General features: G+C 40.6%; 1 protein-coding gene across 2 annotated transcripts in view; it reads left to right on the top strand.

Moving 5' to 3' along the window:
• The window catches only part of FLT3 (fms related receptor tyrosine kinase 3), a 42,919-nt gene extending 27,178 nt beyond the window's left edge, over window positions 1-15,741 (top strand). For both annotated transcript variants that reach the window (XM_038152645.1, XM_038152636.1), the window contains exons 10-24: window positions 1,766-1,872; window positions 3,084-3,195; window positions 4,712-4,890; window positions 6,013-6,125; window positions 6,225-6,357; window positions 6,447-6,551; window positions 8,150-8,260; window positions 10,139-10,292; window positions 10,640-10,770; window positions 11,153-11,277; window positions 11,634-11,756; window positions 12,399-12,510; window positions 12,594-12,693; window positions 14,008-14,113; window positions 14,791-15,741. In XM_038152645.1, the coding sequence (XP_038008573.1) occupies window positions 1,766-1,872; window positions 3,084-3,195; window positions 4,712-4,890; window positions 6,013-6,125; window positions 6,225-6,357; window positions 6,447-6,551; window positions 8,150-8,260; window positions 10,139-10,292; window positions 10,640-10,770; window positions 11,153-11,277; window positions 11,634-11,756; window positions 12,399-12,510; window positions 12,594-12,693; window positions 14,008-14,113; window positions 14,791-14,925 (1,846 nt within the window). In that variant the 3' untranslated portion in view covers window positions 14,926-15,741. The remainder of the gene's footprint in view (window positions 1-1,765; window positions 1,873-3,083; window positions 3,196-4,711; window positions 4,891-6,012; window positions 6,126-6,224; window positions 6,358-6,446; window positions 6,552-8,149; window positions 8,261-10,138; window positions 10,293-10,639; window positions 10,771-11,152; window positions 11,278-11,633; window positions 11,757-12,398; window positions 12,511-12,593; window positions 12,694-14,007; window positions 14,114-14,790) is intronic.
• Window positions 15,742-16,401: the final 660 nt, after the last annotated feature.

The following is a 16,401-nucleotide window of genomic DNA, read 5'->3' as shown; positions in this document are numbered from 1 at the left end:
AATTTCTGACAGTCTCTTGTAAAATTATTCCTTCAGATAAAAGATCATATTAAATTTTAATAATTAACTCTGTACATTTCTTCAGCTTTTCATTTCAAAACCCAGCGATCCATCTCTCCTGTCACTAAGCTTTCAGTATATTTTCAGACATTCCTTCAGAATTTCCATTTTCTATTTGCTTTTGTGGGCTCTCTGTTCCAGCACACCACTGATTTTCACTTCTCCCCTAAGAGCAAATGACTTCATACACACTCTGTTAAATTTATAGCTCACATCCCCTTATATTTTCAGGTATTGAAGATACTGTGTTAAATTTTTTTTCTGATTACTTAATTAGGATATAATCCTTCCAACCTGATATTTCAAAAGCAACTAATTATTTTTAATTTGGTCCTTTTTTTTTTTTTTCTGTCTTCAGTATCTTTTTTGAGGCAGCTGAAAAGGGTTCTGACCTTAAAAAAATCCATGAGCTCAGAGACATTGTTGAGGCCATTTCAGACTAAGGCATTCAAAAGTCAATAACTATATGAAAGTGTGGCCTTAGTCAAAAGACATAATTGCCAGTGGCTTCAAGGGAAGTTTTCCTGGTTTAGAATTTCAAGGTGATACTTGGTGTCTTTGTATGTGTCTTGCTTAAGGAGAAACATCCCGATTTCAGTTCTCTAGATTAATCTCATTACTGCTTTCTCCTACATTGCATATTGCTGATATGGGCTATCTGGGTTGGTTTTTTTTCTTCTCTCTTCAAATTCTCTGATGTTCCTCCTTGCCTTTATCACTAAAACAGAGTTGGGGACCTACGACATGGTTACCATCAAGTTGTCAGCAAAAATATCTAACCCCAAATTGTCAGCAAATATGCATAAGAGACATTTTCTTAGGTAGCTCTCCTAATGCTGATGAACTGCATTATCTGCTATTCAAAGCTGACAATTGTCCTGACAGCAATAACCTAGTTGGAAACACAGAAATAGGATACCATCACTGTAAAATGACATATTCCCTTCTCCCTGCCTCATCCTGTATCCCATACACCAGTGACACAACAGGACAGCCAGGCATGAATCTTTAATTCCCAGCTCTTTGTTGTTAGCTTCTGCCCAGAGCCTTGTTAGAGCCCCTCCTGGCCATCTCCATTGTCACAAGCTGTCCCCTGCAGGGTTTGGTCTTTGTTTTCTGCCATCCACTAGCTCAAAGGCCATAGGGATTAGTAAAAGGCTGGTTTTTTTTCCTGCAGAATGACCTTGAGGGTTGGTGTTTTATCTCATTGACAATGAACTTATGATGATGATGATCGCTTTCCTGAGCCTATGTGAGATCCTTCTGTTTGGAGATGTTTGTCTCTTATGTTCCTCCCTGTCATTGCTGTTTCCTAACACAATCTATCACATCAGCTAGAAACTCCCACCAAAGTTCCTGGGAGAGAAGAAAATTTGATCCTTCGCTGGTCTTAGCAGATGTGCCTGGGTGTGTCTTGTCATCCAATAAATTGGTAACAAAATCACAGCTTGACAGCCTGTGTGCACTCCAGGAAGAGTGAGAGAAAAAAATGCAGAATTAAATCAATACTGAAGGAAAAAAAAATCTTCTCACCAGCAGAGTTAGATTCTAGGATTTATATTCTCTAAGTAAAAATAATTTCCTTTGTATTTTTCATGAGAAGATGCAGAATTGTATCAAACCTATATGTAAATCTTGACTGCATTTGCAATATTTTTCAAGTCAATTATTTTGTCCTTTTCCCTTTTTTGACTTCGTTCCACAGCATTTCATCAAAGTTCTGCAACCATCAGCACCAGTCTGGGATATATGTATTTTATGCTGAAAATGATGATACAGTTGTAACAAAAAAATTCACTCTGTATGTGAGAAGTAAGTAACAAGACTATTGCTGAAGATTTGGCAAAGTCTGGGATTTTGTCACTGGTATAAATTGAGCTATTATAGGATTTTTATTGGTATTCCCTATTTCATTTACATAGATTTATTGCTTAAAATGGAGGATCAAAAGGCAAAAACATGATTCTCTCCACACTACCTCACGCTGCTGAAGTCCAGGATCAGAGAAAGACACTGGATGCTTGTGGCGTGTATTTCTTGTGTCAGTTAGGGATGGAGAACAGAGCAAGGAGGAGAAAGTTATTAATTTTTTCCTTCCCTTTAATCTACCATAAACAGAATATGAGGAATCAGTTGCATACCGAGAAAAATGAATGCTTCTTAAGAAAATTACAAGCCTAGGAACTCAGTAAAACACAATAACTCTATCTCTGTAAAGCTGGAACATATGTGGCTGCTGCAGAAACCACAGGAGATACAGAGTTGGGAGGAAACCCTTCTCCCCATTAGGAGTTAGCTTTCTATGCCACGTTTATGACTTTTTTTCCCTAATGGCATTTATGAGTTAATGTAGTTAGTGTGGGCACCCTCTGGTGTGTAACTTGTATGTTTGGGCTGCAATGCCTCATATACCTCTGCCCACAATTCACACACATGCACAGTCTTGACCAACGCTCTCAGTCATCTCAATTCTGCCACATGACTTCAGCATCTCTCCCTTGCTCCAGGTCTGGGGGCTTTATTTGTGATATATAATTTATACAAGGGTCTTCTATGCACAATTCGTACAAGTTGGACATCCAGAACCCCAGTGCCAGGGCAGCCCTAGGGCCAGCTACTTAGTACAAGTCAGAAAAGCAGAAGTCAAGACTTCTAATTTTGGCTCTGCCATTGTTTTGGTCTGGCTGTGCCCAGACAGAGAAGCGGCGGCTCCCTTTGCCTTGCCACACTGCCATCCACAAAACCAAGGAGGGAGGAAGACTGTGAGTTACACCCAGCTCTCACTGTGATATGCAGTTTTTTGTTTTGAAAACAGAAGCAGACCTTGGTCTCAGCAGATATAGTATTGCCCCGTAAGTGTACGGGGTTTTGTCACTTGAAGTGCTGACAGAAACTGTCTTACAGAATCATGGAATTGTTTAGGTTGAAAAACATCTTTGAGAACATAGATTCCAACCATTAACCCAGCACACCCAATTATACCACTAAGCCATGTCCTTGAGCCTTGTGTTGTCTTATTGCAGGAAAGCCTGAAATAAGGATGCAGCTGTTGTTCAAGCAGATCTCCTGTGTTGCTGAAGGTTACCCTGCCTCATCCTGGGTTTGGAGGAGCTGTCTTGAATTGAACTCATCCAAGTAAATTTTCTTTCTTTTTATTCATTGCAAAGACTATCTGAGCTATCCTTGATTAAATGAAGACCAGCCTGTAGCAAACCAAATGTAAAATGCACACTTCAGTGTGTGCATTTAACTGGTTGACCTACTCCAGGGGAACCAGATGACCAAAATTAGGGGAAGTTTTCCCTTTTTTTATTGCCATCAAATGAAGTCTATAAAGATGTGTATCTTGGGCTCTTTACAGCAAAATAGACCCCACTGGGTTTATATCAACAGTTAGGGGTAACAAAGTCCAATCTAAGTTTTTCTCTTAGCCTGTCAAAGTTATAGGGATACAGGGAATGTATTGGTTAATACAGGCTTGATTAACTGGTTAAGCTTTGGTTAAAAGACCTGCTATGGTGACCTGTTACCAAAACCACTAAAGTCAGTGAGAGTGTTTCCAGTAAAGTTAGTGTCTCCATTTCCTCTATTTATTTAGGGGAATGAGTCAGGCTCTAAAATTTTAAAAAATGCTGAAACAGCTTTGACCTGATCTGTGAACTCTGCAATTTTATTTTAGATATGCCAAAAAACTAATAATCCCATGGTGCAGAAGAATACTAAGTCAAATTTTCCTTTGTAAGATTGTGGATAAACTCTAAAGTATTTTTTTTAGCTAGACATAAAAAAATACCTAGACAATTTTCTTATCCATACCTCTTAAAAGGCTTCCTTATATCAATCTGTGCAGAAATGGAAGAGAAAAAAACCATGCAGAGAGTGAGTTTAAAATACTCCTTAAATCATCTTTCTGGGAAGAAAATGCTATGACATATCTTTTCTGAGGAACTTCCAAATGTAGAAGCTAGTGCTATGAGTAGAGCAGAATAAATTTATTTCTTATCTCCTAATTTATTTATGTGGAGAGTAAATTAGACAGTAAGTTGATGAATGATAGAAAGCTAGAAGACAAAATTATCTATGTGGACCACTTTTCCCTCAAGTGTCAAATTCCCTCTTTCTACATATCAGGCCTTAAATAAGTCATTAATGCTCTCCATCTGGGTGGATGGAGGCTCTCCATCATGAGTGAGAGAAACTTCATGGGTGAAGTGACATGCCTTCAGGGAAAGGAGGTAGAACTTCTACTCTGGGTTCATATTGCATTTATAGTATTAGCAGTGGCTCATTTGCAGCTGCTCAGTGGTTTGAATGTTTTGAGGCAAATATGAAACCAGTGGGAATAGATGAGGTATAAGGGGGTGGTGTCAGTTGTGAAATGGATGGAGGTTCCAGAGTTCAGGCAGTGATGGAGAGTGGCAGTGAGCCCAGTGTAGGAGGTAGCTCAGTCCCTGCTAACCCTGCCATGTCCATCCCCAAAAATGAGACTGGTAAGTGACCAGAGGTCTCACTCTATAGCTGACAAAACACAAGCCCCTTCCTTTCTTTTCTTCCAACACAGACATAAGACGTTTTGAAACTTCCCATCTTCTCCCCTGGCAAATGTCACTAAAAAAGTTAAAAATCAAAACTGGTCTGCTTCCTTTTTCAGCTGCACAGAGGAAATCACAGAGGGGATTCAGAACTTCTTGCCAGAGAGGAGATCCCTGGGGTCATGGATTTCAAGCAGTATTTTATATGTTAAGGAGACAGCAACAACCTTCTCAGTGGAGTGCTGTGCAAACAATTCAGCTGGTTCAGCCTGTGAAAAAAGTTTCATTAACCTGTCAGGTAAAACATAAGCTCTTTATGTACATAGTATCAGAAATGGTGGGTGAATGGGAGACACAATTCTCTTTTCTCTAGGCCCAAAGCAGAGGCCTCCCTCATTAAAATAAATAGAAAAAAAAATAGGAAGTGCAGGATGGAGCCATGGCAATATTTGAGGCTGATTTCTTATTTTACTTTAAACATCCCTACATGAAATCTGGAAGAATCATCTTTGGCAAGAGCTAACGGCACTTTGGAGCTGGTGGCATGTGCTGTACTCTTGCTACTTTCCTGTAGGTCCCTCTGGTGCTGCCAGAAATGCCCATGGGAGCTCTTCTCACCCCATGGAGGTCATTGCACCCTCAAGCAAGATCATGGCTGAGCCAACAGACCCACTGAAGGGTCAATCCCTGTCTGGAAAGCAGGAGTACTGGGAAAGAGACCTTCTTAAACTGCTGTAGGCAGGTGACAGAAGGTTACATCCTGGTTAGGTAGTCTCTCTTCTAGTCAAGGGAATCATAGATTGTTCCCTTATTGAACCAGAAAGTCAGTATGATTATTTGCACTTTGTACTTTTAACAACATGTTTATTCCATAGAGAAAAAATATTTCAGTTAGAGGGAACATGCTGGGGCACCAGGAATTGTTTTGAAACACCCAGATATTTGCAGTACAGGGATTTCCTTTGTCATGATGAACAAGTTTGGTGCTTTTGACTACAGTGGACAGAAGCTGTGACCACTGTCAGAGTTTGAGCATTCGTGTTGGAATTAGAATAGAAAGTAATCATAATACTTACACTTTTAGAAACAACCAAAATATGAGGGTAGGTCTCATGTTTGCATGCTCACCTACCAATCAACACCTTATTCCTGCTTATGCTCACTAAGTTCAATCCAAGGATCACAGCAATACCTCCATGAATTTAGGTTTATTAATGATGAGAACAGATGTCAGAATTACCCAGAACTTAATGCCCACTGCCCATCTTGCTTTGCATGTGGCTGCATCTCACTCTCCGTGCAAAGGAGGCTCGGGTGTGAGAGGGCTGCAGACTGCCTGAACTGACTGTGGGCTCTCCTTGCATTTTCAGCTGTACACACAAACTCTGTTTCTGTGGGCAGTAATTTGTGGCTTTTAAAGTTGCAGGAGCTGTTTCTTCACCCCTGGACAATGCTGCATTCTATGCCTCAGCTGGATTTCTTCTCCTCTTGATCGCTTTTTTGTTTGTATTTATTTTTCTTAAATACAAAAAGGTAAAAGCAAATATAAATACCTGACTATCCTTCTTTTGTTCCTACCAGGCTGTTTCTTCTCTAAGACTTACTTCATTGTGTGTTTTTTTTCTTCCAAAGCAATTCAAATATGAAAGCCAGTGGCAAATGATACAGATGATAGGGCCATCAGATAATGAATACATCTACATCGACTTCAGAGAATTTGAATATGATATAAAATGGGAATTTCCCAGGGAAAATCTGGAATTTGGTGAGCAATCCATAAGGTAAATCTCAATACTGCAGCAGTAGTCTGTGCTGTACCTGCAGCAAATAATACTGGCATTTTGTGTCTTGCAGGACAAGTCCTTGGTTCTGGGGCCTTTGGAAAAGTAGTGACTGCAACAGCTTATGGAATAAACAATGCAGGAGATTCAGTCCAGGTCGCAGTGAAAATGCTAAAAGGTATGATCAACTCTGGTACCTTCCACAAGCAGTGATGTGTTCTAGTATCTCCAAAGTAGAAGAGGCATTAGAAATCCCCCTTACACAGAAAACTTTCATCAGTTAACCTCACAAATGCTTGGCTTCAAAACCGTTTCAAAGCGCTTTCAAATCCCTGTTTCAGTTTGGAAAGGTAATGTTGAAGTGCCTTCATCCTACAACACGTTGCATTTTGCCCTACACACTACAGAAGGTCTGTGTTGTGTAGGGAAGTATGGAGGCTCTAAAGAGGAGAAATGCAAATCCCCAGTGCAGATTATCCTACTGGTTATATTGGTGACTATGACCCTTGGTGTAAGGTCCCTTTTTCTTGTAGTGCTGCCGAGCTGTGCCAAGCCCTTTGCCTGCTGTGTCTGAGCTTGCCTGTTTCCAAAACTTACAGCACAATTTCCTGTAGTGTTTTTCTTGATGACAACACAAAACAGTTTCTTTCCATCCCTACTTATGAATAAGGATACTAAACCTTGAATACTCCTTTCTGCTGTGGTCTGGCCTCTCTCCAAGCTGTCTCGACTCCTCACAAAAGCAGAGTCCAGGAGCAAGCCTCCCTGGAAGAAAGCAGAGGAGGGCTGCCTCACTGTGTCCCAACTAGTTACAGCCCTGTTCACAGAATGTTGGAGTACCTCACACTGGAAAAGATCTCTAGGATCACTGAGTCCAGCTGTTAACCATCACTGTCAAGTCCACCACACCACCATGTCCCTCAGTGACACATCTTTTAAATGCATTCAGGGATGGTGACTCAACCACTTCCTTGGGCAGCCTGTTCCAGTGCTTGACAACCCTTTTGGTGAAGACATTTTTCTGAACATCCAATCTAATCCTCCCTTGGCACAAACTGAAGTGTTTCCCCTCATCCTTTGACTAGCTACTTGGGAAAAGAGACAGGTATCCACCTCACCCACCTTTTGATAAATATTGGAATGATCTTCACACCGATACCAATGTGCCCGCACAGCCCCTTCCTGCCAGCACTGCCATTCAGGTTTTCGTCCCCCATTTCCACATAGGCATCAGTTTTTTGCTTCCTTGGCCCACTCCTTTGTGGTTGTCTTTGTGGAAGCTCGACTTGATCATTTTGGTTCACATACCCAACTCACTGAAGTCGTGAGCACCAAATGCTCACTGAAAAACAAGACTAAAGCTGTTACTGAAACACAGGGTGACCTTCTCAGCTGCTGGATTGCAGCTGGTTGTGTGCCATGTGGCTGCCATTTTCATCTCTTAACATTTCTTTGCCACAGGCTTGTCTGCCATTTTTTTCTGTGCTTGGGAACACTTTAATATATTGCTGTCATTCCTTGCCAGCCCAAGAATGACAAATGTGGACATTTCATGACTGCTTTCCCAAGCTCTCAAATGATCTGCACTCACACACAAATTTAGTTTCCACCTTTGACTGAATCTTTTACTTTGGAAAGGTTTTTTTAGGATGTTCCTGAATGTACTGTCAGTCCAATGAATTTGAAATGAAGATTTGCACGTGACAAAGCATCACAACCATTTAAATTTTAATTTCTTTGCCGGAGGTTTCCAAATCTGTATTATTGCTTTTACAGAAAAACCTGATGCTTCAGAAAAAGATGCTCTCATGTCTGAGCTGAAAATGATGACTCACATTGGAAGTCATGAAAATATTGTGAACCTACTAGGAGCTTGTACTCTCTCAGGTAAATTGAAATTGTGGAAAAGTACAAATTAAAACTATCAGAATAAAGAGGACTAATGTTGCTGTTCTGTGCTGGCCCAAAATAAGATGAAGATGAACTGAAAGCAAATTTAAGATTGTGCATGTGTACAGAAAAGGGTCATTTCTGATTATACTGGCAGGAAGTGATTCAACAGTTCTTCTGTAGAGTAGGATTTCCTGTTACAGTGGTGATGGCACTGGTATGAGCCAGTTTATTAAGTGAAAAGGAAAAACTTATCTGGTGTCACGGACTTTTGTATACACATGACTATGTTCACATAGGAAATTATAATTTTTTTTTAAATCCATGTGGCTCACCAATGAATGGATAAAAATAGCTAAAAGATAGGAAACAAAAGAAACTGAAAAATAACCAGGGTAGGATGGACACAAAAAAAAAGGAATGAGAGAAGTAAATAATGGAAAGAGGGACAACCTTTTAAAGGATCAAAAGTAAAAACAAAACTGAAGAGTGAAAAAAATAAGCAAAGGTGGGCTAAGATTAAAGTAGTGAGATAATATCATTGATTAATTAATGTGTGACTCGTGTTATCGTTGAGGTAATTTACACAGCTATTCTTGTCCAAGGAACTGCTTCTCTGGCCAGTCCAATGGTGAACAAGAGGGGGTGAAGAAAGGCTAAAGAACAGATCAGCTTGGGGAAATGCCAGGGTTTCACCCAGTGTAGGTCCGTATCATGAACTGTAACACCTGACACTGAAAAGCTTGACAGATTTTCCCTCATGGTTATTTATTCAGTCAGAAAGACCAAGCAGAACAGTTTAACTTTTGTTTCCTCAGTTTACATCAGTGGCAATACTGTCAGGCCCAAACATGTGAGGGGTAAGAGGAAAGCAGAGAAATAGGTTGTTCTTAGTAGCTTTAGCTGATTTAAAAATACAACCACTGCCTTGTGGAACAGTGGGCAGGATGTGATGGTTTAGGCAGGAGAGCTGCAAGGAAGACCTGCTTAGTCTGATAGGATAGGGCAGGAGCACTTCCAGCCTTATCCTAGTGCCATTTTCAGAAGTATTTACATGGTTCTCAAGACTTTCCCGTCCACCCTCTGAGAGACTTCACAGGTTTTTTTTCAGCATGTCCTACTATGCTTGACAGTGGCCCTCTGACAGAAATATCCACAGATTCATGGTCAGTCTTTCTTGGCCAGAAGTGGTAGCAGAGTGAGGCTTTGCAGGATGGTGTGTGACCACTCTGATCTCCTGCTGGCTGGTCATGGCTTTTATCCAAGCCTGCCTGGGTCAGGAATTGGATGTAGTTTTCCTTCCTTGAGAAAGTGTCCTGACCAGTGTTCTACTTAAGACACCTCCCCTTGCAAGGGATATCCCTCATTTAGGTCTCCTCAGCAAAGTATTCTTGGGTTTCAGGTGATCTTCTTGGGGAAAAATAAAAAGGATCTTTCCAGAGCATGAAGGTTGAACAGATAGATGGAAGGATATAGGTCAAAGGATACAAATTCACACCATCCAGATAATTAGCAGGAGTCATCTTCTGCTTGAGCCCTGCATGGTTTAGAAAATATGCTGCATCCTTGCAGCCTGTACTGCCCTCCCCGTTGCCATTGGGATGGGCAAGGATTTTTGTTTCTATAAGGGATTTTCAGCACAGTTTGAGAGATGCGCCACAAGGACAAAGTTACACAGATTTTCCAAGGGACGATATAGTCAGTAAACAAGTTCTTATTATGTGCCCATCAGTACAGCTTATCTACCTGGGAATGGAAGATGCTTGGGATGTTTTAACACAGATTAATCCTGCGAGAAAATGAAGCAGCATTAGGGCTTTAATGGGGAGGGTGCTATAAATAGCAGCAGGTTATTTACATTTCCAACTATTTCAGGACCAATCTACTTGATATTTGAATACTGTTGCTATGGTGACCTTCTGAACTACTTAAGGAGCAAGAGAGAAAAGTTTCACTGGACACTGACAGATATTTTTAAACAGCAAAACTTCAGCTTTTACCACAATATTCATCAGGATCAAAACTCTAGGTAAAGAATTGAGTAACAATTTGATACTTTCAAAAACTGCTATTGCTTTTTAAGCTGCATTCTCACCTGTGCTGTGTACGCTGGTGAAATTATTGAATTCTTGAGGATGTGCCTTCACATACTTTAATAAACAATGCTTTCGGAGGAACTGAGATTTGATTCTCCTTATGGAGACTGCAAAAGACAGACAATCTCTTGTTTCTCTTCCCAATTTTGAGAAGAGTCATGTCTGTGTCCAGATGTTTTGTACTAGTAACGGTTCATGTTTTTCACTGCAAAAGAGTTTATGTGTAGAAGATTATGTGATGCACTGTGTGAAACCTTTGAAAATGTGTCACCCGCTCCAGGACGGGGACTCACCTGACGTACAGTGTGAACTCAGCTCTGTGCAGAGGGGATGAATTTGAAACCACACAAAGAAGTCAAAACATAAATGTGACCCTGGGATCAAATAGGATTGTGCTGTTTTCTGAGGAAGGTAAGACATTAATTGATTATATTTTCAAGGATGCTGTTATTATCATATTTTTTGTACTATTGATATGACCAGACTAGATTCCATGAGAAAAGAGGCCTCTTTCTATCATATGTTTCTCTTCAGCCCTGGCAGGAGTTTTGCTGGAGGAGGATTCAACAACACTTAAGATCAGAGGCTTATGTTTCTGCTCATGCTATACACAGTATTTGAATATGAAAATACTCACCTTTATTTTGTATCTGAGTAAAGGATAAAAAAGATGGATGCTCTTTGTGATGTTGCTCTTGGTAGGAAGCCTGTAAAAATCCTTTACAACAGTCAGTGGAATTAATCGGAGTGAGGAAATCCATGGAAAACTCATACTTTTGTTTATTTTTTACAGAGAAAATTAAGGATGCAGGCACACAGGTGGATGAAGAAGAGGATTTTAATGTGCTCACTTTTGAAGACCTTCTTTGCTTCTCTTATCAAGTTGCCAAAGGAATGGAATTTCTTGAGTCCAAATCGGTATGGTGAAGGGTAGCAACTTTTTCAGATAGAAAAGATGCTAAAAATAGGCCAGTTTATAAAAGGCAGGTTGAGGAACAGAGCCACTCAGTGGCAAGCTTGAACTATACCTCCTTCCCTGGTTTAACAGCGAAGACTGGGTTGCAGTTTTAGGCAGCACCCTGAGCAAGAAGCAACTGCACGGCACATTTATGCCTGCTCTGGCCCTGTTTCCTTGCCACCAGCAGCCAGGGAGTGTCCAGCTTGGCCATGGACCAAACTGCTGAAGTGGAAGGAGGTGCCAACTCAGAGGGCAGGGAATTGTCCACCACTGTTACCAAATGCTGCCGAGCTTTAATCCTTCCTCTCCTTCTAAGTGCATTCACAGAGACCTCGCTGCCCGGAACATACTGGTGACCCATGGGAAAGTGGTGAAAATATGTGACTTTGGCCTTGCCAGAGATGTAATGAATGACTCCAACTACATCGTCAGGGGCAATGTAAGTTTGTGAGGGCTCTCTGGTTTTCACAGCATTGTAAGAATTATAAGGAACTAAGAAGAAAATTTTAAATTTTTTAACTCTTAGTTAGCTTTGTGCATGTCTGTATGGGCAATGCAGAAATCTCAGTTTTTCCTGCCCTTGGCAAAAGCAAATTCTTAGATTATATTTAAACTAATCAAGCTGGTTCTGTAAATGAGATGGTGCCCATGCTCTTTCTAAAGCACCCATTGATGGAAGCACTGGGAGTTGTTTACTGTTGTGGGCATTAACAGTGTAGGACAACAGCACATGTGTGGGGGTGTGCCAGATCCTCTGGCTTTATGAAGAAGTACAGTGTGGACATCTCCATCTGGGCCACTCTACACTTGAAGTCAGAGGAAGGAAGGTGGCTCTTCCAGGACTGAGCTCATCTCTTCCTTAAATAGTCATCTAAAATGGATGAGATGAACTGGCTCTTTAGAAGTGTCGATTTCTCTCTGCAATGGGAATGTCCAGGGATTGCTGACAGAGACACAGCTTTGCACACAGCAAACATGAATCGGTCATGCTGGCAGTGAGAAGCACAGTGAGTCACCTAGAAAGCCTGTGTCACAGCCTGTGTCACAGCATGACCTGACCCCCATCCCCATGTCTGCACAGGCTCGACTGCCAGTCAAATGGATGGCCCCCGAAAGCTTGTTTGAGAGGACGTACACCATGAAGAGCGATGTCTGGTCGTATGGAATACTGCTGTGGGAAATATTCTCCTTGGGTATGTTTTACAGTGGGACAAAAGAGCGATGTTTGGTTTTGACAGCTTCTGAAATAACACATATTCTCCCATAATTTCCACAGGTGTAAATCCTTACCCCGGTATTCAGGTTGACACCAATTTCTACAAATTAATACAAAGTGGATTTAAAATGGACCAACCGTATTATGCTACAAAAGATGTGTAAGTGTATTTCCAAGTGATGCACAGCATGAGAATTTATACTTACTAGGTCACTGTTTGAATAACCTTTCATTTATTGTACACTATCTTTTACCCAAAATTAGTTGCAAAATATGAGATCTTCCTCTAAATCTAACAAAGGCTGCCTGATCCTGCAGGTTTTGTTCTAAAGCAGAAGTGATCAACACTATAGGTTATGTGCATTTGACATGACTAAATTATTTTATTTATTTAGTTGTGCCTTCTTTCCCCAGGTAATTTCGTATTCTCAGACCACAGATTTTTTCCCCTTTCTTTCTTCTTTTGCTTTTCTCTTTTTTCTTATCTTTCATTTTATTTTTTTCCCCAAAAGCTATGTTTTCCATTTGATTAATTTTTTGGTTGGTTCTATCCTAAACTTTATGATTTAATCAAGCTTTACCAGGTTTGTTTCAGCTCCAGGTGGCTAGGGATCATCTTAGATAAAAATGCTGCTAAGGAAGAGTTGGGGGAAGCTAATTCTGTGCTCTCATCACATAATTTTCAGCCTGTGCCTAGGTGGACTCTGCCTGGAGGTCAGCCCCAGGGAACAAGAGAAGACAAAAGGTGACAGAGAATTATGAGGTCTGGAACATGGAGGAAGGGGAGGGACTTTGGGTTGGCTGAGCTCTTCTGGCTCAGAAGAATTCATAGATGCTCTAGGGACAGAGTGCCTTGCCATGCCACTGCACTGTTCTTATCCTCACCACGTAAAGGCTGTAATGGCATTAAAAGTACAGGGGAATCTGACAAATTAACCCATGAAAGATTGCTGAGGGAGGTTTAAATATCAGGGAACACACTATCCCGGTAACTTTGCAAGGGACTTTAGCAGTCAGGCACTGCACTGATGCCTGATGAAGCTGCAATATTTCTAACGTGGTGTTTAAATTTCAGAAATGTTTTTATGATGTCAAATTATATTAAAAGACTAGCTGTGTGAAAAGTTTACTTAGGACTACATAGTCCACAAGGAGCAGGTTTAGTTCCTATGAAAGACAGGCATTGTCTTCCTAACATTTTCTCTGTGGAAGCTGGAAAACAAGCATCGTGCTATTATGTGTCATACCGCAATGAAGATTTTACTAAAGACTCTGATTAAATCACTGTAATATCACTTCACCTCTTATCTTTCTGCTTCTTTTCCTCTGATGCAACACTGTAATTCTGGCCTATTTCTATAAAATCATTCTGATCCCTATGGTTCCCCATTCAAGTCCTGCAATTCCACGTAGTCACTTACAGAGAGAGTCCAAGAGCTAACATGTTTTCTGTGCCATGTCTTTCCTTCTGCAGCTATTGCATGATGCAGTCCTGTTGGGCTCTTGACTCCAGGAAAAGACCTTCTTTTTCTTACCTGGTTTCCTCTCTGGCCTGTCAGCTGGCTGAGGTAGAAGGAGCAGTAAGTAAATACAGTGAGATAAACATGTGAACACTGTCTGGGTTTGAGTTTGGGGTTTTGTGGGGTTTATATGTAGCTCCACAGATCACAATGAGATGAGGGATAGTCTTCTGCTTTCTTTCTACTGAAGTATACAACTCTATTATGGATACATTGCCCATGGATCCATTTAAGAGCTTGGGGCATGTTTTTCTGCCATCAGAAAGAACCCTGACCTTCCTGATGAGGATTTTCTTCCTCCCACTGCCTGCACTGGGACTTTGGAAAGCTGAAGTCTCTCAGCCTGTTCTGAGGGAATGGGCTTCCCTTGTGCAGCAGCCAGGGCAGTCAGGCTTGGTGATGCTGCTAGCTGCCATGGGAGGGGAGCTGAGCCTGAGCCAGGGCCCAGGGTGTCTCATGCGGGATCACCATGCCATGTCCACACAGACAGAATGTTGTATGTCATTCTCAAAGGTCAAAATAATAAAGATGATCTGAGGAAGTCCTGGTCTATCCACACCAGATGTTTATCTCCTCTTCAGGGAGGATAAACTATTTCTTTCCAAATTACCAATTGCTACTTGGGTATCCACTCTGGACCAAACACACTAATTCCCAGCGCCTGCTTCATGGGGAGGAGAGCAATTTTCCAAGTACAATAACAGAAGATATCTTTTATTTCCTCTTCCCAATTCTAGGTTTACGATAGTACAGAGAAAAACGTTGCTACACACCATTCCAGCATCAAAACTAAACCTCGTGTAAGCAGGGATGAGGAATCTTTGCTGTCGCCAGTTGTGCTCCAGCATGCAGACCCTCAAGTTGAAAAATAATCTGAATTGTGGATTTGGTCTCAGTATTGTCATAAACTATGTGTAGGATAAGTGTTTTATATCAGCTCTAAGAAAAGAAATTGTCACCAACTGCTGCACTGTTTGTATTTCTTGTGGGCCAGTCAGTATTTATGTGACTTTTTGAGAAGAAGGTGTAATTCATTTGATTGAATTCAGCAAACGCATCTATAACAAGACAGGGTTTTTTGCTGCCTCTCTCCAACTGAATATCTCTTTTCCTGGTGCTATGTAAATAGTGCCCAATCAACATATTGAATCCATACTGTCCTTACCACATTGCAAGCAAACATGAGAGAGTCCACAGTAATTTTAGTCAATGTTTACAAGCATTGACTACACACCTACAGGGAGCTGGTGTGATTTCCAGAAGTGCTATTCACATCTTCATCTCCAGATGTCAGGGAGTGTTGGAAAAAAACATTGGAGTCACCAGTTTTAGATGTCCAAATTTTACAGTTCCATCAGTATTGTTGTACAAGGAGCTCTTAGTTTGATTGAGTGTAACTGTCTGACCCTGGACATCTCAGTGGTTGTGAAGTATGGGTGGTGGGTGTTCAGTTCAGGTGAGTTCATTTTATCAAGATTTGGTTACTCATGTGGCCTCTACTCAGCCAGGCTACATTCTGCAACTGCTGATGAGAGATAGGCGCTCACAGGAGGGATTCCTTTCCACCTAAATTAAGCATCTAAAATAACCAGGAGGAGTGATATTTGGAGATAACCTTCTACCTCCCTGGTCTGGAAAATCCAGGTGGCAGTCTCCAGTTGAAAGTCTCACTTCAGCTGAGTTACAGCTAATTCGTGGGGCTGTGTTTTAACAGCAAAAAAAAAAAAAAAAAAAAAAAAAAAAAAAAAAAAAAAAAAAGTTTTATTTTGAAGAAATTACATTCTGTAATTTAGGAGTGTACTATCATCACTCCAAATCCACTGCCTGGGTGTATGAACACTCCTGCACTAAAATGAAGCTATATCTCTTTAACTTTCTCACAGAATCCCAGGACAATACCCAGAGGCTTGATGTGTTTTCAGTATACTTAAAAAGACAGCTATTTTCACTATGAGGTTTAGGAATTTCTAAATGCAACTTTCATCATGACTAATAGGATACATTTGTCTACATCACAGTGGATCAAGATGAGAATATATTGGTTAATAGTTTTTTTTTCTCTTTTACATTTTACAAGGTGCTATGTTCAGTTAGGATTTTTCAGAAGCAGATCTTATAAAATAATAACTTTGCATAGAATATGCTATCACAGAAATTGAGCTGCTCTTTACTAACACTGTCTGAAAACAATGTTGTAATACAGTGATTATCATTTGTATATTTTTGTTAATGTTATTAATAATTATGAATGAATCATCAGTTTTTAATCAGATACAAACTGCTGAAGAGAAATCTGGAGATATTTAGACAGAAATAAATTTTAACATCACATTCTCTGCAAAACGTGT

This window comes from Motacilla alba, chromosome 1 (genome assembly GCF_015832195.1).
Source record: "Motacilla alba alba isolate MOTALB_02 chromosome 1, Motacilla_alba_V1.0_pri, whole genome shotgun sequence".
NCBI classification, from domain to species: domain Eukaryota; kingdom Metazoa; phylum Chordata; class Aves; order Passeriformes; family Motacillidae; genus Motacilla; species Motacilla alba.
This window is presented reverse-complemented; position numbering and strand designations above follow the sequence as displayed.